Source organism: Nelumbo lutea, chromosome 6 (genome assembly GCF_056320005.1).
Source record: "Nelumbo lutea isolate HS-2025 chromosome 6, American lotus-T2T, whole genome shotgun sequence".
NCBI lineage: Eukaryota > Viridiplantae > Streptophyta > Magnoliopsida > Proteales > Nelumbonaceae > Nelumbo > Nelumbo lutea.
The window spans coordinates 71,785,683-71,810,660 of NC_142689.1; the positions used below are offsets into that span (position 1 = coordinate 71,785,683).

General features: G+C 43.5%; 1 protein-coding gene across 2 annotated transcripts in view; it reads right to left on the minus strand.

Moving 5' to 3' along the window:
* Positions 1-4,915: 4,915 nt before the first annotated feature.
* The window catches only part of LOC148849599 (protein FAR1-RELATED SEQUENCE 5-like), a 28,219-nt gene continuing 8,156 nt past the window's right edge, over positions 4,916-24,978 (minus strand). For both annotated transcript variants that reach the window (XM_088951815.1, XM_088951816.1), the window contains one exon: positions 4,916-5,360. In XM_088951815.1, the coding sequence (XP_088807941.1) occupies positions 5,193-5,360 (168 nt within the window). In that variant the 3' untranslated portion in view covers positions 4,916-5,192. The remainder of the gene's footprint in view (positions 5,361-24,978) is intronic.

A 24,978-nucleotide genomic window follows, 5' to 3' on the forward strand; every position in this document is an offset into this window, starting at 1 on the left:
CTAAGGGCTTTTTAATGGGGCGTTCATGTCAGGTCAGGCATAACTGCCACTGTGCTCCTACCACAGCCATTACCTGCCAGGGCTGCGCAGGTGGCCGTTGTGACGTACTTCTCGCCTGGATGAGTGACATGTCTCCAAAGTGGCAGGCACCCTTCCGCCTGCAGAGAGACGTGGATACGAACTGTCGAAAGGACGGGGACTGCGCCGTCAGTAAGGGACGTGGCACAGTCTGATCGGTATGGTCTGTCAGATAGAAGCTTCCTGAGGAGCGCCCATGCGGCTCATTCCGAGCTACTTTTCAGCGAGCTCAGAACACTTCAGGATTAGACTTGTTCATGGGCCGGGTGGACCGAGGGCCGGCCTGGTCCCCGGATGGGCTTGAACAGGTATATAGGCCCGTGGGCTTAACCTCGGGCTAAAAAGTCAATCCCAAAATAAATTCGAGCTGGGCTCGGGATTTGCCAAAATAGCCTGGCCCAAGCCCGGCCCAACCCGACCTATAAATAAACCTGGAAAACCTAGTTGAATACCCCTTTTTTTCACCTCTTTCCCTTCTTTTTCCAACCAAATTCTTCTTCTCCACATCCTCTTTCCCTTCTTTATATATACTTTTTTAATATAAATAAATTTTAAATTTATATATTTTTTAATGTAAATAAATTCTTATTTATATTGATTATTGAATAGGGAAATTTTCTAATTTTTTTATTAGGTCGGGCCGGGCTCGGGCTCGGGCCTAACATATTTCTGTTAATGAATAGTAAAAGCCCGGCCTGAGCCCAGCCCGGCCCGGCCCATGAACAGGTCTATTCATGATTACCCTTAATAGAATTGGTCCTTGGGATGACTTATCTGGTTGAGAGCTCGGGCGAGCTAATTCCCTAGCTCGCGAGCTAAAGTTGCCTCGGAGTATCCCTTCAAAAGGCAGCTCGGGGAACCTGGAGTTTGCGTTGTGGCGAACCTCCTTTTGTGAGGTACAATGTAGCGAGCTGCTTTATGGGCCCGTTACTTGGTCGCACTAGGCTACAATGTTGAGCTGCCGCTCGTGCTGAGTCAGTGTCCACGTGTCACCGTTTCATAGGTCGAGTCAAATCGTCCTCCATCAATAGTGTTAGCACCGATGTGATTGATGTCGATGGAAGTGGAACTTTCACCCCTAGTATTGATACTAGGGGAAAAAGGAGGGCCTCTAAGTTGAGTAGTCCAGTTTGGGAAAATTTCAAAGTAGAGGATATCAAGGGGAAGGGGAAAAGGGCCATTTGCCAAAAATGTAGGAAGGACTTTAGTTATTGTAGCAATGGTGGTATGAGTCACTTGAGTAGACATCTACTTACACATGAGAAAGAAGATGAAGGAAGAAAAACAACCCAAACACAAATTGGGAGGGGGAGTAGTTTTGGTACTTTTAAATATTCACAAGAAAAAATGAGACAAGAACTTGCTATGTATATTGTACATGCAGAACAACCATTTATATTAGCTGAAGATCCAATGGTAGAAAAATGGTTACGTAGTTCTGTAAACCCACAATATAAAAAAGTTACTAGGAGTACTATAAGAACTGATGCTTTAAAATTTTTTTATTCATATAAACAAATTTTAATTTCTTTGTTAGCAAATCTTAATTCTAAAGTTGCAATTACTTTGGATGTTTGGACATCCATATTTAATATTAATTATATTTGTTTTATCGGCCATTTCATTGATGAAAATTGGTTTTTGAATAAAAGAATTTTAAATTTTACTAGGCTTGAATGGCCACATAGTGGCCCAACTATTGTTGCAAGTATTTTAAATACTTTGCATGCTTATGAAATAGAAAATAAATTATTTTCTATTAATTTTGATAATGCCAGGAATAATGATTCTACAATAAATATTTTAAAATCTTAATTAGGACCATGCTTAAATGGTAAATTATTTCATATTAGATGTGCATGTCACATCTTAAATTTATGTATTGAAGATGCCTTGAATATTATTTCTACTCATATTTCAAAAATTAGAAATTGTATTATATATATAAAAAGTTCAGGGGCAAGAAAATAAGAATTTAAATATTTATGTCAAAATTATGGTTTAAAATATAAATATTTTATATTAGATCTATAGCATAGGTACCTATGCTATGTTATAATGTTGTATATCTCATAAACAAAATCTTTTTTATTTTTATAATTCAAAAATGCCTAATGATATGATATTTGAGGAAGATTGGGAAATGGCAGTCTGTATAAGAGACTTTTTAAAACATTTTTATGATGCAACTAGTTAATTTATTATCCAATTAGTTGCAATTTACCTTATCAATTAATGATAATTAGTGATTGTTTTGCAAAATATAAAAATAATCCACAATTTCAATGTATTGTTGAAATAATGAAAAATAAATTTAAAAAATATCGGGAGAACAATTCTCCCCTTTTTTGTTTAACTACAATATTAGACCCTAGGTTTAGGAAAGATGATTTAGATATTTTCTTTGAATCATATTGTGAAAATATGAATATTGATATGGGAAATAAAAAAGAAGCAATTAATAATTTATTATTTGAAATGTACAATTTGAAATGTACAATTAATAATCTAAAGTTGTTCATCATCTTCTTCTACTTCTGACCTTGAGCCCAGTAGTAGAAGAGAAAAACTTTTTTATTTAATAAGTAGAAGGCAGGAATCTGTTAGTTCTATAACAAATTCATTTACTAAACTTAATTTCTATTTACAAACAATTTTTTCTAATTTAGATGAAGGATCAAATAATTTTGATATTTTAGCCTGGTGGAGTGCACATTCGAAAAATTATCGAGTTTTTGCCACCATGGCACGTGATCTACTAACCCCTCTGGTGTCTACAATTCCATCGGAGTCTTGTTTTAGTGCAGGTACCAGGGTGTTCAATAACAAAAGAAGCTACATAAACGATGAAAGCAGGAGATGTGCATCTGTCTCAAGGATTGGCTAGATGAGAAGATAGATTATAAGACAAATGAGGGTATGATACTACACCGAATATTTCACCCGAAGCATATGATGAAAATCAGGAATGATCATTCAAGAATTTGATTTATTTGGTTTTATTTTTTTTTAAATATTGTAATTTATTTTATTTTATTTAATTTATTTGATTTTTTAAAATTTTTAACAATGTAATTTTGTATTTTCAATGTGTAACCATATTGTATTTTTTATATTTTATTAATTTATTCCATTTTCATATTTCATTCATCCAAGCATCTAATGATCCAATCATTGTATTTGTAACTTGTACCATTCAAATTTAAATGAAATAAAATTCCTATTTTTCTTCCAATTTGTTATTCCATCATTCTTATTTCCATTTGGTTAAGAATTTTTTTCATTTATGTGTTAAATAACTTAGATTTCTCATTTCTTAAAATTTTAAATAGTTCTCAATTCCCAAAGTTCAAAGAAAAGCTAAATATTTTAATTTTACAATTTTACTTAGAAAAGAAATCAAAATTTCAAAAAAAAAAAAACAGTGTAGTCTAATTCAGCCCAGGCCCAAGGCCCGGCCCAGCCCAAGCTCGTAGCATGGCATGACACGTCACAGGTCCGCCTGAGCATGGGCTGTGGGCCATGTCGTGCCAACCCCCAAATTTTCCACCGGGGAGGGCAGCATGGCCCATAGGCCAGCACGACACGACTCACCTTTTGAGCGGGCCACCCACAACCTCTAAACTCAATTCAGTTAACTGAAACTGAGGGCTCTCTAACTTAAACTGATTTGCTAATGACCTAGTAGTCGGATGGTCACTAGGCATTCTTTAAAGAGAACATACGTACAAACTCTATGTGGTAAGATCAATGGACCTCATGTGCACCTTGCTCCATGATACCCCCACTCTGTTCAATATGTATAATATGAGAGAGAGAGAAGACTTAAATTAACCCAAGGCTATACATAAAGCTATGTTTGTTCTAATGTGAAATAGGCATAAAAGTTTTTTAGAAAGAAATTCTTTAATATTATTTCCTTTGCTTTTTGGTCTATCTAATAGTTTGACAAGATTCAGGGATAAATACTTAAAAGAACTCCCCTTACTCTTCTGACAAATATCAAAACCTCCAATGAGTAGCGAATGAACAATATAACATTTAGATTCTAATGATTATCGAAGACTGTATTTGATTTTAAGAAAATTAAAATAAGGAAAGGAACTTTTAGAAACTTTATATAAGTTTCCCTTCCTTTTCCTTCAAACCAAACATAGCCTAAGCGATAACCAACATCTGGTAACTAGAGTTTGACGTCCAATGCTTTGGCATCGCATAGCATAAACAATCTGGTCTAAAAACCCTGAAACAGAGAGAAGATAATAACCATTCAAAATAAGAGAGAGAGAGAGAACACAAGCCGGGGGTCCTGGACTCCTGGGTGACTGAGAATGTCAATGAATAGTAGTAACAGATTAGATGGGATATTAATGGCAAATATCCAACTTTCATTCAGATATGTTTCTAGTACCAACATGTACATTTTTGTGCTTTCCCTTCCCTTGTAGCCCGGACAAGCAAAATGTGACTGTTAAGGTACAAATTTTAATTATGGACTCTTGAGATGTACTCAAAACAAACATCACAAAATGATGAAAACCAATATCTATTTCAACTGTTTTAATTTAATTAATATTTACTTAAACAGAAGTAATTACAGGTTGTTATACCCAGAACAAGCGTTTGTAGGTAGCGATTTGAGATTGAGAATTGCGCAAGTAATACGGCAGGCGTGACTACTTCTACTTGGGTTGGGACATGGTATTTCTTCTTGAAATGATATTGATGGTAAAAGATGGATCTTGAACTCTAACGAAGTTTGATGGTTGATTATCTCTCTCGGGTAATCCATCCATTGTCTGGCAAACCACAACTCTAATGTTACTGAGCCTTTCCCTTACTCCGAAAACAAGGTTTAAATAAAAACATCTGTATCTGTATAATATACATGATTAAATACTTCTCTATCTCTATCTCTATGGAGTATGGATCAGTCAGTACAGCAGCAACAACAGCCTTGCTAGCATCCAGACGAAAGTAATAACAGAGTTCAGCAAAGCCACATTGAAAATTTACTCCACCTTCACTATTAATAATACACGAAAAAATATCAATATCCAATGCCAGGGCAGGGATGTGTCGATACTCGATCTCGCCATTCAGATTCATTCAATTCAATCCTTTAAACCAAGTCTTACATTTTGAACTTTCACCGACAGTTTTAACTTTTGTTCCTCCATATCTTTCAAAATCGCAAGTAGATTTGCTCGATATACTTCACATCGTTGATTTGCATTGTCCAACTCAGAGGTCAACTCCACAATTTTCTTGTCCTTCTCATCCTATATAAAACAATGACGGACAAATATGTTAACAAAAAAAAAAAAAAACCCAAGCATGATAACAAGTTAATGGATACACAAATCATCCACAGTCAATACAAGTTTTTCAAACTAAAAACAAAGCTCAATGCAGTGCAATAACCCATAAATTCTATGCAAAAGAGGAAACAAAAAGTCATTTATGGCAGAAGGTCAAAATATTCTTCATTCAACATTGGTTGCGCAAGACTAGCAAGTAAATACCTCGTGAACCGATCACACAAAAGAACACTCACGAGCAAGTTCTTTTTAGAGAAAATCACTAATTCAGCAACCACTGAAGGAAGCTTTACATTAAGAAAATAAATGCAGAAAATAAACAGAACTCCCATTCAGGGGGTCCCCTATATCTCTAAAATCACTTCTCCAATCTAGGCCATGGGCCAATGCATAAGAATCTGACTAGTGGCCTCTGATAATTTGACTTATCCCAAGGTATTGGTTCCATCATGACAACATGAGTGTTGATATGGGATGTGTGCTAATTCTTTCTGTCCATGGGGGAAGATGATGTTATGGTTGGGGATGGATTCCAAGGTCACCTTAGAACATATGAAGTACCGAACCTCTTCTCAAGGGGAGCGGTGGTTGCTACTTTGGTTGCTTCCCATGACTGGAAAGTGGAGTGATCCAGTACTGTTGGCAAGTGCAGATATGATGACAGTAGGATACATTTTGAGAGCTCAACCACAGTCACTATAACCATCTTATTGTGAGTATTGCAACTTTGCAAGGTACAAATCAAGGGAGTTTGCAATGCAGATCAACCATGACAGTTCAAACATGTGGATGATTGTGGGTTAAACTTCGACATTACCACCACCCACAAGGAGGTTATATTAGAAAAGTAACCAGATTGATCTGCATGGGTTGTCCAACAGTTCAAACAGTTTGGATGTGGTCAGGAAGAAGGGCTTTCTTTGCTATCCACAACGAGGGGGGAAAAGGAAAGAAGATGGTTTTTGGAGCCTCTGTTTTTAACTTTAAATAATTTCCCATTTTTCTTTTTCTTTTTTTTTATAAGGATTGCTTGGCCCCTTTTCCCATCAAAGGAATCTTTTAACTTAAAGGTGATGTAATCCAATCATGTCATACAGGGTGGTGGTTGTGAATAAAGATCCAGTAGAATACAGTTAAAGGCCAATATTAAAATTAAAAAATATATATATATGATATTTTACCTTCACAAAAGAACAGAAAAAATACAAAATAAATAAAACTACAGCATTTGCCCCATTCTGTTCAGTGTCATATCTATTGTTAAATAATGGACCTTAAATAATTTCTTACTACTTCAATCCATGTCCTTTTTGGTCTGACCCTATCTCTTTTAGTCCATTTGACTAGTAACAGATCAGTTCTTACTGGTGCTGTAGATGGCCTTCTCTGCATGTGCCCAAACCACCTTAGTCAACTTTCCCTCATTTTATCACCTATTAAAGCTACTCCTGGGTTCCTTGGAGCAAATTCATTTCTAATCCTATCCTTTCTAGTTTTCCAACTCATCCATCTCAACATTCAGATTTCTGCCAAAATCATTTTGGATGTCGTTTCTGGACTGCCCAACTCTTTGCTCCATATAACATCTTGGCCTTGTAACTGTTTTATAAAATTTTTCTGTTAGTCTAAGCAGTATACTATAAATAATAAATCAAAAATTATGAAAACGCCATCATCATCCAAGCCTTATCCCAACTATATGGGATTGGCTACATGAATCCTGTTTTGCCATTTCGTTTTGTTTGATGCCATATCCATTTTTTAAATATTGGCACTTAAATCATTTCTTAATATTATCCATGTCCTTTTTTGTCTACGGCTAGCCCTTCTAGCCCTTTCACTCTTTCAGCTTGTCATAAAATAATAAATCGCTTCTTACAGGTGCTGTTGATGGTCTTCTATGCACGTAACCAACCATCTTAATCTACTTCCTCTCATTTTATAACTTGCTAGAGCTACTCCTAAGATCCTTTGAATGATTTCATTTCTGACCCTATCCTTTTTACATTTTCAACTCATCCATCTTAGCAAACATATTTCTGCCACACTCATTTTTTGGGCATATTGTTTCTTGACTGCCCAACACTCTATACAGCATGGCTAGCCATGCAGCTGTTTTATAGAATTTTCTTTCCTATCACATAAAGTCCAGATGCACCCATCCATTTTGCCCATCCTGCTCTAATTCTATATGCAACATCCTCCTCAATCTCTCCCTTGTTATGAATAGCATACCAAGGTACCAGAAAGGCTCACATTGAGTTATCTCTTGGTCTCCAATCCTAAGTATGCCCTGATTTGCACTCCTATTGTTATTAAATTTACATATGATATATATATTCTGTCTGTTTTAGTTAATTTAAAATCTTATATTTCTTAGGAATTTTTCCCATAAGCCTAATTTTGCATTTAATCCTTCATTAGTTTCATCAATTAAAACAGTGTAATCAGAAAATAACATGCACCATAAGACCTCCTGAATATGTTTAGTCAATTCATCTATGATTAGTGCAAAAAAACAAGGGCCAAGTGCAGAACCTTGATGAAAGCACAATTATGGAAATGCCATCTTTAAGCAAAATCCACAGGGGCTTTGAGACGACCAAGATTTTAATTCTAATAAGATCTGATCAAGGTTCAAAGTATCGACATATATCGGGCCGTATCAGCCAATATGTATCGTATCGGGAGCTTTCCGATATGCCCCTAAAGAGGGTGTATCGGGGTTTTGACTGATTCAGGGGGTGGACAGACCTTAAACCGGCCCCTCCAAACCAGATTTGAAAAAAAAAAACAACTAAAAAAAAGCTATTAATACTGCCTGATATGCCTCTACCGGTGTATCGGGTGTATCGATATCTTGAACCTTGGATCTGATATGAACTATCTAGTATGGACCAACTAAAATCCCTTTTTGGCTTAATTAAATCCCCCACTCCTTAATTAGGAAGAAATCATGTTTTGATTTTTCCTGCCACTGTTTTTTAGTGGATATTAGTGCCTGCATCTACACCCTAGTCTAAGTTCTACTTGAGCATGCCTTCATTTTTCTCAAAATCATTACGTCCTTGTTTGGAGAATTTATTAATACTGCATGTAAGCCTATGTATAGGCATCCTCATAAGCATAGTGAACAACTTGATCACATGACTGAAGGCCAAGAATGCAAACAGCTGAAAGAGGCTTTAATGACTTGAACTTGAGTTGATCTCACTTCAACCATCATTGTGACTTGATTCTTGGGCAAGATACTACATACGGTGGGATAATCATTTTTTTAGTAAACAATGATTCCATAACAACACCCTTGGGATCATACACATCAAGCAATCAAACACACAAAATAACCACCCCAAGCAAGACAAGCTCCACCCTGCTAAACCACTAAAACAAATACACAATAAGAAAACCAACATAAACCATGTCCAATCAATGCAATCTCCAAGCCTCCAAGTCCAACACTAAATACCCACCCACCTTTCCCCTTTCTTGCATAGCATCCTTTCATCTCCATTAAGCTCAACTCTAATACCATAGACTTGATTAGTTTATGGTTTATATTCTCTCCTTGCAATGGCCACTCTGCATATATTGCCTTAGACCTACACAACCCACTATAGGAGTAAACTTTGAAGATTCCTAACTTGTTCAGTAGCAACACTCCAATAAACCTTGAAGAACATGAATATAAGAAAAATATAATGAAGTCGTAGAATGGTTGCATGGTAGCTAACTCTAATACCCCCCCCCCCCAATAAAGTCTGCTTGATAGACCTTGCTGGTAAGCTCAATTTGGGAAGCCCATATGCACATTTCCATGAAAATTAACATAAATTTAAAGGGGTTTAACCTATGATGAGTCTGTTGAGCCAACCTGTGGCATTGTCACTCCTTCAAACCTCAAGAAAGAAAGTAATACTATTAGCCAAAGTTACTCTATTTTTCCTCCAATTTCAGTCCACATGACAAATCAACTTCAACCATCTCCAGAACAATGTGAGGTTGCAGAATGTAAGATCACCCTTTTCTCAAAACTACCACCAAGGTTCTGTTTGATTCCCCTGAAATTTCAGCTCAAAAGAAGACATCACCCTGCTACCTCTGTATGCACAACCTTATTGCAACTCCAAAATATTCTTCATCCAAGTCAAAATATTCTTATTTAGTCAGCCATGTCTCCCCCACTCCCCAAAAATTTTCCTCAGGTAAATCTTCAAATTGATGAGGTTAACTGCTTGAAGTTGTAGAACAAGGCAACAGGGATAGTGAAGCCTCAGCAAAACCCATTGATTGCTATAAACAATAGGAGCACTTAAAGAAAGTTCCAACAAATGAAAAGGCTTCAACATAATAAGAATTTTTTGAGAAAAAATAACTGATTACATCAAAGAGGAACTTCAAAGGTACATGAGATGATGTATAAAAGAAAAGCCACAATTAGAAATTACAAGGCAGATTTGTATCACTGATAAAAGCTTCCCTGTGGGTACCCTACTTGGCCAACTGATCTTACATAGAGCTTAACACTCTAGGAACCCAATAAATCTTTGCATTCAGCACAAACAAGATATTTCTGGTCTCTTGTAAATAATGAGCCAACCTCCAGGGGCCTTCTTCCCTCTCACCTAACCACTTAACAGTATTAACAGAATCACCTACAATGGTTAGAGAAGACAAACCCCTTTCTTTTGCTATTCTGAGGCCTGTGAGAGCTGCCATGATCTCTGCTTTAGTTGAATCAGTAATCCCAAATGGACCACTGAAAACCCAGCAAATGCTTACATCCTTCCTCCTCAAAAGACCAATCCCTGCAGCTCAAGGACTGCTCGAGCGCTACCATCAAAGTTTAAGCTGAAATCAGTCTCTTCTCTTGCAGGAACAAGACTAGGCCTGTTAAAATGGCCTGGAGACAACTGAAGAATCCCCACCACGTTCCTTTGAAGATGACCTAAAGAGATTCCTTTAAACTCCTGAGAATTAACTGCCCACAAATTACACAAATAGGTGGTGTGGGAAAGCAGCTCCTCAACTCTGTTATCAGATAAGCAAGAATTTCTTTCTTCCCACACACACCACATCACCGCCTGAGATACCACACACCAGTAAAATTTTCCTCCAGAGCCACCCAACTATATACAACAAGGTTAAGAAAGTGAACCCAAATCCTCCTTGTAATTGGGCAGTGAATAACCAGGTGATCAGCAGTCTCACTATCACCCAGACAAAGGATGCAGATAGTAGGTGAGATGCACCATCTGCCTGAGTTCTTCTTCTGCAGTAAATCACAAGCATTTATTTTCTTCAAACAGGCCTCCCAAACAAAGAAAGAAACTCTAGGGGGAACACACGAACTCCAAACCTTCTTATAAGGGAAATCTGTGTTGGGATCTCCTGGCACCATAGCCTAAAAAAGGAGTTAGTTGAGAACCTACCAGCAGAGTGGAGCTTCCAAATACTAGTGTCAGGGATATCAGAGATAATAAGAAATTTTAATGGTTTCTTTTTATGTAATAGAGTTTCTGAAATAAATATACGTTCTAGTTGTATATTAGTAATTCCAAAATTTATTAGAAGGGTTGAAAGTCTGAATTAGGTGTCCAAAAAGAATCTAAATATTATAATTTCAGCACATGTTTGAAATTTCTGCTCCAAAGAGGCGAAATCCAGGAGCATTAATTTGTGGCTTCAGATTCTAAAGAAAATTTCATCCAGCTTCCCCAGAAGCATTTCTATATCAATTACCAAAAAAGTGCTTACCCTTTTAGAGAGCCATAGAAGGGCTTACCAGGAACAAAACCAAACAGGGTCTCAGACTCTTTGAAAACAAACACAATTATTATTTTGAATAAGGCCCAAAATATTCATCCCTCGGAACCAAGACCCAGGTAGCTGGGACCAATATTATGTAATAGCATTCTATGTTATATAATTACATACATATAGCATCAATGACTAATCTCCCAAAAAAGAAGAAGGCAGCCCAATGTTATTTATTATTTGTTTATGTGGATGGTCAGAGGCAGTCCAATGTTTCCAATCAAGGTGATAATGATCTTCCTTAACATACACTTGGAAGTTAGAAGCTATGCAATTCAAGTATTTTATCTTGTCTATCCTTGCACATATACAAGATGGTGAAGTTAATGACAGCTTGAACACTGCATTAGCAATCTACTCTCACAGATGTGCTGGAGCTGGAAATTGTATAGTTTGATTCATGAAATTATATGGATTTCTCAGTCATTAGGTTATGAATTGTGATCCACATCTTTCCAATCCTGATCATTTTATTGGTATTCTCTTCCCTTTCTATTGAAGCCCTCTGAAATGATGTTTTAGAAACTGATCTGGGATGTTGAACCATTTGAGAGAATGGTTTGGTCTAACTTAGGTTCTACCCTCAATCCAGTCTCATGAATGATGTCTAGCTGAATATGCCTATCACATACACACACAATACCGAATGCCTGAATATACCTAGCATACAGTTATCAAACACGATATGTACCCCATATGACACCAGATACAGCCTAAGATACCAGGATACCTATACATGCCTAGTGTATCAGTGTACAGTTCAGGGCACAGTGCATATCTGGCACAACACCAGAAACTGTAGTATGGGCACTTTAGAGTAAACTTGATAGCATTTTTGTATGAGCGACTCAAAGAATTTTATTAAAACTTAAAATGAAGAGATTATAACAAGAAGTATACTTTATAGTATTAACACAAATAGGATATGTAAAATTGTTTGGTAACAAAAATATGTTGTAAAAATCTGTACACATTAGGTGTTTAATTAAACTGGCAAGATATATGTATTGAAAAATGGCATTAGTTCCAAAACCTAGGTATTTAAGCATGATATAAGCATATTACATGGATAGGTGTCCAAGATCACAAGAATTAGAGTTGTATGTATAATGGAGTTCATATCTGCTACTCACACATATCCACAAGAAACTACAGCTGCACATCGGGAATACCTCCCCATGAATGACAACTGAGATGTTCCCGATATGCAGCTGTAGTGTCTTGTGGTTAGCAGATCTGTACTGATGCATATGTGATAAATCAAAGAATTGCAGGAAGAAAATCAAAGGGGCAGAGAGTCAGAGACCCTAAATATGCATGTATCAATTGCAAAATAAAATAAATAATAAGGGGGAGACCATATTCTGATCATAGAAAGAAATGCAGAGAGGTGTCATTGAGGGGGAAGGGAACAAAAGAAAGGAGCAGAGTCACTGTTTATACACATTTGCTCACAGAAATTGAGAGAGAAGGAAGTTGAAAGAAGAGGCTTCTTGCAAAAGATATTGTTATGAGGAGTTGAAGCCTTATAGCAATGAAATCCAGTACATGAATTCTGTTTTGCCATTCCGCTCTGTTTAATGCCAGTAGTAGGGACATAAAAATAACAAAATTCCCCCCAAAAAACTTCTATTTATAAATAAATTAGAATGGACATACACAATGCTGTACCTAGAGTGTTTCAGTAGAGGGAGGCAGACATGTATTGGAGGGATTTACTTTTGAGAGATGTCAGTAGTCTCAATTTATTGCCTCCTATAACTACTATAGTTTGCAAATTTAACAGTATATGGAATAAAGAAGTACAAAAGTTCACCTATAAACAGTATAAGATGAGGAAAAAACACTGAAAATAACCCTTTTTTATTTTGGATGTTCTTGTCACTTGTCAGGTAAAAAAGTTTTTTTTTCTTTTTCTTTTACTTCATATACTTCTCTCTTTTGTCTATCAAATTGGGTAGTTCAATAAAAACAGCTAGTTTGCCCATTGTTCTAACAACCAGATGGTTCAAATGGTTCAATCTAATTTGTATATCAGTACAGTGCGGAAAGCTTTTGCTAGTTTGATAGGGGTGAAAAAGCTTTTGATGGAGGCGGAGAAGAATACCTGGGTGAGGAGAATGGTGGTAACAGCTAATAAGTGAAGGATTGGAGAAAAGTGTTGGATACAGTGGTGTGCAATGTAGGAAATCAATCCAATGTTGCGTTGAAGCCCTTTTTTGAAAGGAAGGCAATCCTTGACGTAGGTGATGAGCAGTGGGATCTCACTACGTTGGATTCTGAAGAGGGTCTGCTCCAGCTCCAGAATTGGAAGCCCACTCTGTAATGAAATGGAACTTGATGGAGCACAATCCGGCCGGTCCTAGATGTCAACGACCTTGCCTCTGACTGGAGCAACAAGGGGGGCCTGAAAGGAAGAAAAAAGTGGGGAATCTCCAGAGAGGAACCCAATGAGATAACTTCGAAGCTCAAGTTAGTATTCTCTTCAAAGGCAAGATAAAACCAAATGGCGCAAAGTTCACATACCTTGTTCTTGGGGGGTAGGGAGCCTTTTATAACCACCTCGCACACTCACTCCTAAGCTTCTGTTAGGTCGGGTATGATTATCTCTGAGCTCCTGCCAGTTCGGGTGTCATCCCCTCTGCTGGACAGAACCGCCACTGCTCTCTTTGTCAGAGTCGTCTCTGCAACTGGCGATGGTGGTGGCAGGTGGCCATTGAAGTGCAGCTGTCAAGCGTCAGATCCCAAGTCAGTCAGGTGCGCCGCCCTTGGATACGGACCTCCTCGGTGTCAGGTATGGTACGTTTGTTCAGTTCGGCGTCCTGGAGGCGAAGTGCTGGAGTGGTGAGCGAGGTGAAGTCTTGAGTTCAGATAGGGGAGTGTCCTGAGCTGCCATGGGGCAGGCCAGTTCGGGTCGTTGCCTTGTGTGAGGCTCGGGGCCTAAGGGAGAGTTCGGGCTCCTTGTAGGGAGTTCGGACTGTTGGTTCCTCCTTTCGATGCTCTCGCCTTGGGCGCGCTGTTGTGTCGAGTTGTTGCCTTTGCCACGTGTTGAGTGATTACGAGGTCAGGCCAAATCTTCCTTCATCAATTGCCCCCCACTCCTCGTGCTAAGGGTCTTGCCCTGGCGCGGGGAGTTCACGAGGTGGTGGGTGGATTTGTCCCGTACTTCGAATTGGTTGACTGATAGCGCGAGGTGCGCGTCGTCAGGATTCTTTTGGGTTTCTCGAGCACCAAAAAGACGGGAACGTGCCAATCTGCCTACAAATGCTGACAGATGTGACAGCGCGCGCCTTATTTCAAAATTCAAAAAGTGCGCCGCTGGGAGACGTGACAACGCGCACTTTATTTCAAAATTCAAAAAGCACGCCCCTGGGAGACGCGACAACGGGCGTCTTTTCAAATTTGAAAACTTGTTGCTGCCGCCTTTAATGTGAGGAGACGTGCGCTTTCAGTTTCGAGGGACGTGTGGCCAGTCACGTCTCGGTTACTGTAGGTATAAATAGTGGGGGACCCCAGTCGCTTTGTCACTTTTGCGTTTTGCTTCTTGAGCTCGTGTCCGAGTTTCAGCTCGCGTCCAAGCCTTTAGTTTGCATTCGAGATTTTAGCTCGTGTTCAAGTTTCCGTAGTCCGTTCAAGCCTTTTTCCGGGTGAGTACTTTCTTGGAATCCATCTTCTCCTCCCGATGTCTAGCTCAGATAGCTCAGACAGTTCTTCAAGGGGGTCAGATGCAGGTTCTACGAACCAAGTTGCATCCCCCAACGGTCCTAGCGAACCTGAGGTAGAACTCGAGGAAGAGTTCGAGACCGTAGGCCGAGTCGCCTCGGGCAGTTTGGCATCCACCTCTCGTCGAGGTCGGATGTTAGACAAGTTTGGGCCCTTGACCATGACGCCCGAGGGGCTTCAATCCCTTATTACCCAGTTTAACCTGCCTAGGAGTACGCCTACTTCATACCTTCGGGCAATTTCCCTTGGGAGCACGGTCCTGATGAGATCGTGATATTCCGGGAGTAGCTCGTTGCAGGGTTGCGCCTGCCTTTCCACCCTCTCCTTGTCGAGGTCATGAACCACTTCGGCATTACTGTCGACCAGCTTCACCCGAACTCCATTCGTAACTTAGTGGGGACAATCTCCCTATTTTGCGAACAGGGCTTTCCTTTAGACTTGGAGATCTTCTCTTCCATTTTAATGCTTAAGAAGCAAGCGGGTCCCCTTCCCGGGCGTAGGCGGGCATATTACCTATCTCCTCGCCTGGGTTTTAAGCTTTTACATGAACTTCCCAACAAGGTCCCGGCATGGAAGCGGGACTACTTCGGGGTGAGAAGTGTATTGGAGTGGTCGTTTCAAACCGGGTGGGGGATGGCCGCCCCTGACTCCGGTGTTACACTTGATAAAGAGACGGTAAAGGGCCTCCAGCAATGGGCACGACTTGGGCTAAAATGCCATCAGTATCTGACGGAGGCCAAGCTCATTGTGGTCGGCCTGAGTTCGGGTAGGTTCCTTACTCAGAGGTTTTTTGTTTTGCTCTGTTCTTTTGTTTTTTCTGATGCCGAACTCTTTTTGCAAGTGTGATGGACTCAAAAAGGACTCATGGTGGGCACCTGCTTCAAGGCATGAAGAGGAGGAAGCGAGTCGCCAAACAAACTCGTGCCGAGCTGCCCCAAGATGCAAAGCCCGAGGTACCAGACTACCCGTCAGAGGATCCGCCCAGGGAGCCCGAGATGGCTCCTCCAATGCAAGAAGCGGCAGGGGCCCCTTATGCCAAGACTACTTACATGGGGGCTCCCGCTTACTCTGGTGCTCCCGCTTACTCTGGGTCTGCTTATACGCGAACTGGGCCCTTAGGCTCGGGAGCCCAAGGAGAATTCAGGAGCGTGTTGTCACCGAACCACACTCTTCAGAAGAGTAGGGAGGCCACTTACTCTGAGGAGGTCGCGGCGTGGACCGATCTTCCTTTGAACCAGGTGGCCTGTCGTGCTGCCACTCATGCCATGGTGGTAAGTCAGATTTCTTGTCGGGCTTCTTTGCTTTTATCCCTCACTGCCGTTCTTTTAATCACTTGTTCTTTCCTTTTGGTAGGTGAACTCTTCTATCCATGCCTTGGCGGCCCAGGTGGAGAGGAGCTCGAGGCAGGTGCGAGCTGCCGAGGCGACTTCCCGAGCTGTTGAGGCGGCTGCTCGCGCTGCACAGACCAGGCAGGCAAGGTCTCAGAGAGATGCCGAGGACATGGGAGTTGTTGTGAAGCATATGGCGGACCTGAGGCTGGATTTGCAGCACCAGGTTGAATACCTTCAAGAGGACATTAGGGAGAGGACACAGATCTTTTCCCAAGGCATTGAGGATGCTAAGAAGAAGGTTGTCGATGAATACATTGCCTCGTCGCGCTTCGATGACCTGATGGTGGACTCGTACAGAAAGGGCTTTAAACTAAGCCAGTGGATGATCCGGAATACATACCCCGAGCTTGATATTAGTGCGATATCCACTTCGCGCATTACTCAGGAGATGGCCGATGCTGTTGATGGTGAGCCGGACTCCGAGGGCGAGGCAGGACCTTCGGGTGTTGTTGAAGTGCCTTCTGATGAAGAATAAGTACCTCTGGGCCTGCGAGCTCGATATTTTTTTTTTTTGAAATGTACACTTATTTTGAAATGGAATGACTTTCTTTTGGTTAAGTGTTGGTTGTTCTTTCTCCCAAACTAACCATATGCTCGATCTGTTTCTTGCCCGGATTACTGCACTCGCACGGCTTTGTTTTGGTGTTAATACTTAGTCTCTGAGATGCCGATGTCCCTATTAGTTCGCTGTCTCCACTTCGCCTAAGCCTTTGGCTGACACTTTTCTTTGCTTGCCTATGCCGAGGTTCCTTCGTTAGCTCGGCATCCTAACCCTTAGGCTCTGGTAGCGATTTTGTCCACTTCGCTTGGTGGTCTAGAGGTAGTATTGCCTTAAGTTGACGATGTTCCACGCTCGGGGTACTTGTTTGCCCTCCAGGGTTTCGAGCTCGTATGCCCCCCCGAGCGCTCTCTTTACTCTGTAGGGCCCTTCCCAATTTGGTCCAAATTTGCCCACACCGGGTTCAGGTACCATGATCTTACGGAGAACCAGGTCACCGACGCGAAAGCTCTGCTTCTTTACTCTGGCATTGTAGTACCGAGCTACTTTTTGCTGGTAGGACGCTGTCCGAATGTGCGCAAGGTCTCTTACCTCATCCAGTAGGTCGAGGTTGGTATGTAACTCGTCTCCATTTGTCTGATCGTCATATACTTCTAGTCGCAGTGTAGGTATTTCGATTTCCGCCGGGATTACCGCTTCAGTGTCGTAGGTGAGGTTAAAGAGGGTCTCTCCCGTGGCGGTTCTTTCCGTAGTTCGGTGAGCCCATAGAACACTTGGTAGCTCGTCCACCCACAACCCTTTAGCTCGATCTAGTCGTGCTTTTAGTCCATGGAGAATGGCTCTGTTCATTATTTCTGTCTGACCGTTTACCTGCGGGTGTGCGACTGATGTGAAGTTCTGACGAATTCCCATATCTTGGCACCATTCTTGGAACATGGTATCCTCGAACTGTTTGCCGTTGTCGGAGATCAGTACCCGAGGTAGCCCGAAGCGACATACTATGTTCTTCCAAAAGAAGTTCTGTAGGTTTCGGGCTGTAACTGTTGCCAAAGGTTCAGCTTTTATCCACTTTGTGAAGTAATCTACTGCCACCACTAGGAACTTTCTCCCGCCTGTTGCTGGCGGGAATGGCCCCAGGAGATCGATGCCCCATTGTGCAAAGGGCCATGGACTGGTGAGGTACTTTAGGTCGGCAGCAGGTTGATGGTGGATATTGGCATGCTTCTGATACTTGTCGCATTTTCTGACGAGCTCGACGGCCTCTGCCTTCATCGTTGGCCAGTAGTATCCTTGTCGAAGTGCCTTTTGGGCGAGGGCTCTGCCCCCCAAGTGTCCGCCACATAGACCTTCATGAGTGTCGCGGAGTACGAGCTCAGCTTCGACAGGTCGCAAGCAACGCAAATAGGGGAGCGTGTAGGACCGCTCGGTACAGCCACTCGTCTATTATGACATATTTGGCTACCTGGCGCTGCACTCCCCCGGCTGCATTGCGGTCCGCAAGGAGGGTTCCATCTAGCAAGAAGCTCGCGAGTGGGTCGATCCAGCTCGGCTCTGCTTCAAGGACGGGAGCGACCTCCTCTGCCCCACCGAGAATGCTAGGCCGAGGTAAGTCCTCTATGTACACGGTTCTCATGGTGTTGTGACTCGTGCTGGTTAACCGGGACAGGACGTCGGCCTCAGTGTTCTCTGACCTCGGTATTTGCCTGATGAAGTGTGACTGGAAGTTGACCAGAGCTTCCTTTACTTTTGCCAAGTAGGCGATCATAGTCAGCTCGCGTGCTTCGTATTCGCTCGTAACCTGGTTGACTACAAGCTGGGAATCGCTGCAGATAACTATGTGTTTTGCCCTTACTTTTTGCGCTAGGTTAAGTCCGGCTATCAGTGCCTCATACTCCGCCACGTTGTTGGATGCCGCGAACTCAAAGCGTAGTGTGTATTCCAGTTTTGTGCCACCTGGCCGCGTAGTACTAATCCAGCACCACTGCCCTGTTGGTTCGAGGAGCCATCTACGTGAAGGATCCAGGGCTCCTCATCCCAGTTCGCGTTTGTCCTAACCAGGAGAGATGCCACACTGGCTACTACTTCACGGGGTTCAAACTCTATTGGCTTGGGAGCTCCATGCTCACCCAAATTGGGGATCTCGGGCTCGATCGGCCTGGGGACTTCGAGGCTAAACGTGCATTCAACGATAAAATCTGCTAAGGCTTGGGCCTTAATAGTAGTTTGCGGCTTGTACTGGAGGTCGTACTCACTGAGTTCGATGGCCCATTTCGTCAGCCGACCGAAAACCTCGGGCTTGAGTAAGACTTGCCTCAGAGGTTTGTTAGTCAAGACAATGACAATGTGAGCCTGAAAATATGGGCGGAGTTTCCGAGCTGCTATTACTAGTGCATATGCTAGCTTTTCCATCTGCGGGTACCTTGTCTCTGCTCCCTACAAAATTTTACTAACATAATAGATGGGTCGTTGGACCCGATCTACTTCTTTTATTAGTACCGAACTGACCACCTCGTTGCTTGCCGAGAGATACAGTTCCAAGACCTCACCCTCCTCAGGCCGGACTAAGATCGGCACACTAGCGAGGTAGTTTTTTAGCTCGTCGAACGCGAGCTGGCAGTCTTGGGTCCATTCAAACCCTTTGCCTTTGATTGCTTTAAAGAAAGGCAGCGGTCTGCCGATTTGGACATGAAGCGGCTCAGGGCAGCTATGCGGCTGCTTAGCCTCTGAACTTCTTTTACTTTTCTAGGTGGTCTCATATCTAGGATGGCCTTTATCTTGTTCGAGTTGGCCTCAATATCACGTCGGTTGACAATTTACCCTAGGAACTTACCCGATGTGACACCGAAGACACACTTGTTTGGGTTTGGTTTCATGTTAAATCGATGCAGAATTTGGAAGACAGAATCTAATTCTTGTATTAATTCCTGTAAAAACTGCGTCTTGACGACCATGTCGTCTACATAACATTCTATTTTCGTGCCAATTAAAGGTCGAAACAGCTTATTTACAAATCTTTGAAAGGTCGCCCCAGCATTTTTCAATCCAAAGGGCATGACCTTGTAGCAGTATAGGCCGAATTCGGTTATAAAGCTGGTTTTTTCCTCATCGGACTGGTCCATCCTGATCTGGTTGTAGCCCGAGTAGGCGTCCAAGAAGCTTAGCAACTCATATCCCGAGGTCGCGTCCACTAGGCGGTCAATCTTGGGGAGGGGGAAGCAATCTTTCGGGCAAGCTCGATTCAGGTCGGTGTAGTCGACGCACATGCGCCACTTGCCGTTTGCCTTTTTCACCAGCACTGGGTTGGCTACCTAGCTCGGATAATGAACTTCCCTTATGAAGTCTATTGCGATGAGCTTTTCGACCTCCTCGTCGACCGCCCTCCAGCACTCTGGGGCTAAGTTGCGTTTCTTCTGTCTAATGGGTCTAACTACAGTCAGTATTAAGTTTGTGAGTTATAAGGTTGGGGTCAATACCGGGAATATCGGCCGCGGACCATGCAAAAATATCTAAATTTTGAAGTAAAAAACTCACCAGTTCAATTCGTAGAGGTTCCTTGACGGAAGCACCGATCTGTAGTGTGCGAGCTGGGCTCGTGACCGAAGTCGGAATCGCGATCGTTTCCTCTATGGGCGAAGCTCGTTCCTCGCCTTGCTCCGTAGGCCACTCCAGTTCAAGGTTGTTGGCCGCCTTGGTTTTTCCCTTCAGGGCGGCAACATAACACTTGCGAGACTCAAGTTGGTCGCCCCACGCTACCCCCACACCGAAGTCTGTAGGGAACTTCATTGCCAAATAGTAGGTGGAGACCACTGCCCGCAGGATATGCGTAATTGGCCGCCCTATTATGGCATTGGATGGGGATGGGGTCGCGACCACCAGGAAATCGTGGTTGAGTCTAACCGCACAAGGCCATGTGCTGACTTCCACAGGTACTGTTATTTTCCCGAGGGGCCTGACTTCCTCTCCGCTGAAGCCCACCAAAGGAGTGTTTGCGGGCTTCAGCTCGCTTCTCTTCAACTGTAGCTGGTCAAATGCCAACTTGAAGAGGATGTCTACCGAATTACCTGAATCCACAAGTATGCGCCTAACTTCGAAGTCGCTGATCCTTAGTTTTATGACAAGCGCGTCATCGTGGGGATAGTGGACACCTCGCGCATTGTCTTCCGTGAAGATCGGTTTTTCAGTCTTCGGCCTCTTTGGAAAGTTCTGTTCTTCTCGGGTTGCCTCGCGAACTGACATCCGGGCCACTGTCGAAGTACACCCTGGTACCACCAAACCTCCCACTATTACGTGAATGGTTCCCCGAACTAGCCTCTCTTCCAGAGGCTGTCTTTGCGATGGTTCGCCTGGCCTGCCACTAGATTCCGTAGCATCCTTACTGTGCTCCCCTTGCCGGCCTGTCTTACTATATGTACAAAATTTCTCAAGTATCCACGACGGATGAGTCCCTCTATCTCGTCCTGGAGATTATTACACTGTTCGGTACTATCACTGTGATCTCTATGGAAACTACAGTATAAATTTTTATTTCTCTCATTTGGGTTTCCCTTTAGGCAAGGTGGCCATTTGACGTATGGGGCGTCTTTGATCGTCATCAAGATCTCAGTCCACTTTGTATTTAAGGGTGTGTAGTCCATCCGAACTGCCAAGGGAGCTCGGGACGGCTGGCTTGGCTTCGCCTCCCGAGCCGGGTTTCTTCTGTCACCTGGGTTGGAGGGCTCACCTTCTCTTTTCCTTTTCTCGACCCCGCCTTCGGTCCTTTGGTTGATCTCTTCCTCTGTTCTCATGAACTTGTCTGCGAGCTTGAGGAATTCGGCCACGATCGCGGGCTGGCTAGCTACAATGTGCCATTTGAACTCCTTGTGCGTTACTCCTCTCTTAGCCACCGCGAGCTGTATCGTAGGGTCCAGTCGCGGTATCTGCAAGCACGTGTCATTGAACCGCTTGATGTAGCCCCGGATGGACTCTCCTTCCCTCTAAACCACTTCGAAGATGCTTTCCTCAGTTCTGGGGCACCGCTTGCTGGTAACGAAGTGTGCGGTGAAGACCTGCACAAACTGGGTCCAGCTTCTTATTGACCTGGGGGCTAGGTTCCTATTACCAGGTGCGGGCCACCCCCTTGAAAGTGGTGGTGAAGGCCACGCACATGCACGACTCACTGGCCCTTGCCAAGTGCATTTGGGATTGGAAGGCATCGACGTGGTCGCTGGGGTCGAAGGACCCATCGTACTTGTCCAAGGAAGGGAGTTTGAAGTCTCTGGGCATGGGGATTGTAAGGAGTTCTGATGAGAGGGGGGAAGGAACTGAGATGATAGGTGCAGCCTTTACCTCGTCCGAGCTTGTCTCTTCTTTACCTTTGAGCTCGGGCAGGACACGGGTGGCAGTTCGGCGACTTCGTCGGCGCCTTCGTTGTTGAGTGGGCCTGGTACTGGCATTGCTGGCCTCTGTGTTGCCGAGCTCGATGGGCCCGAAATGTTGGTAGTCTGCTGCTAGGGCGCTGAATCGGTTCTCTGTGAGCGGGAACTCAGGCTTGGAGCGCCGAGGTGCTGACTTTGTAGGCGAGGTTCCCGACCCACCTGCGAGCTACGAGGCGGGGGTGATTTTTCTTTCCCTCCGGCCTGGGGATGAGGCCTAGCTGTTAGGGGGGTTCTGGAGTTGGGAGGCTTCTCCTCGGTGAGGGCGTCCACCCTGAGGGAAAGCCTTAACCGGCTTCAAAGCAGGGTGCCGAGGTGGAAGCAGTGATTGGTTCAGGAGCAGTTGGGGGAACTGCTGCTGATAGTGATGTTGAGAGAGGTGGTGCAGTACTTGGTGCTATTGGAATTGATGTTGCTAGAATTGTTGCATTTGGGCTTGCATTGCCCGCATGCATTGCATCAGGTCGTCAAACTGGTTCTAGCGGGTCGCCAGGGGGACAGCAGTTGGTTCAGTAAAAGTCGTTTCGATAGGGAGTGGAAGGGGGACGTTCATGGCAGGAAGGTTTACAGACGCCACTGTTTGTGGCGCATTCAAGCTGGGGATCCCATCCACCGGGAGGGGGATGGTGAACTGTCCGATGCACACCACGGGGACTTGAAGTTGTTCCCCGATGGTGTTCACCTCCGTGGCACGTCTGGCATTGCTGGAAGAAGCCATGAGTGTTGGGGTTTTTGGAAAAAAGAGGTTATGAGAGTTTTATAGGGAGGCTTTTAGAAGCATTTCCCATAGACGGTGCCAATTGATGGAGCGCAATCCGGCCGGTCCTAGCTGTCAACGACCTTGCCTCTGACTGGAGCAACAGGGGGGCCTGAAAGGAAGAAAAAAGTGGGGAATCTCCGGGGAGGAACCCAACGAGATCACTCCGAAGCTCAAGTTAGTATTCTCTTCAAAGGCAAGATAAAACCAAATGGCGCAAAGTTCACATACCTTGTTCTTGGGGGGTAGGGAGCCTTTTATAACCACCTCGCACACTCACTCCTAAGCTTCTGTTAGGTCGGGTATGATTATCTCTGAGCTCCTGCCAGTTCGGGTGTCATCCCCTCTGCTGGACAGAACCGCCACTGCTCTCTTTGTCGGAGTCGTCTCTGCAATGTCAAGCGTCAAATCCCAAGTCAGTCAGGTGCGCCGCCCTTGGATACGGACCTCCTCGGTGTCAGGTATGGTACGTTTGTTCAGTTTGGCATCCTGGAGGCGAAGTGCTGGAGTGGTGAGCGAGGTGAAGTCTTGAGTTCAGATAGGGGAGTGTCCTGAGCTGCCATGGGGCAAGCCAGTTCGGATCATTGCCCTGTGTGAGGCTCGGGGCCTAAGGGAGAGTTTGGGCTCCTTGTAGGGAGTTCGAACTGTTGGTTCCTCCTTTCGGTACTCTCGCTTTGGGCGCGCTGTTGTGTCGAGCTGTTGCCTTTGCCACGTGTTGAGTGATTACGAGGTCGGTTCAAATCTTCCTTCATCAGAACTCAACCCTGGAAGTTTCATACTCAAGTTGTTAAGTCTTCCGTTTCATCTATGGAACGTGTCGAACCTGGAGAAAATAGTGAAGTTGTTGGGAAGAGCCATGGAGGAGTTTAACTTTCAGGATTTATACGCTGCTGAGGTTAAAATTGCAGGGGTGAAACCGGAGTTGCTCCCAGATCAGTTGATGTGTTAGCTTATGGATACTGGTATCGTGTTTGGCTGATTTCAGAAGTGGAAGCGACTCTTTGGGGAAGAAGAACAAAGGTTGAAGATGCTGAGGTGGCAGGCTGGTATACACGTGGCATGCAACCAGTGGTGAGAGTTACTGGCGAGCAAGGAGATTTATTTGGGGAAGCTGTAAAGTTGGCCAAGGAAAACCAAGGCACAAATAAGCTAATTAAAGGAAAAAAATTCAAAAAAATTTGAATTATTAGGAGCAAAAGAGGGCTGGTTTTCCTATGCTGATGTGGCCAAGAGGGGGAGTGGGTCGAGTAATTATATTATGAGAACCGCCTGCTCTGAACCAACTGAGGGTAGATGCGGTTTAACCAGTGGTGTGAAGACCGACCCATGTGATTTTTAAGTGATCATGTGGGTCAGGGGAAGCAACTCGCGACTATAGACAGCAGCTTCTGTCTATCTTCTTCTCCAACAAAGATAGTTCGGGTTGGACAGTCACGAAGGACTGAACAGGGTTCAAGGGGTTTCCTACAATGGGTACCTCTCACAGACGTGGCTATGGACTTTGATGGTCACTCTTATTCAGACCGCCCAAACCCTAGGTATGCACGAGCAAATGTGGCGGAGAAGGACTCAGTGGATGAAGGTTGGGTAGCTTGCAGTTTGGAGGAGGTTGAAGGGGAAGATGACTCTGAAGTTTCCTCCAGTCTTGGTAGTGTAGCGGAAAGGGAGTTGCAGGTGGAAGAGATTGTAGCCAATCTAGACCTGGAACGATTTTTTACAGAAGTAGAAAACGGCATTATTGATGGTGTAACAACTCGACCTGATAGAGAAGAGGAGGCTGACGCAACTGAGTACAGACAAATCTTTGGGGGTGGAAACCTTTGCTCTCAACCAGAAGAACCATTGCCAAACCAGATTCCAAGGCAGGCTATAATGTAAGGAAGTTTCTGATGCTTCCCAGCAACAAAATACAAGTATGTCAGTAAGGGGTAAACAACAGGGTGTGAGAAGTATTACTTGTGTTATACAAGAGAAAGGAAAG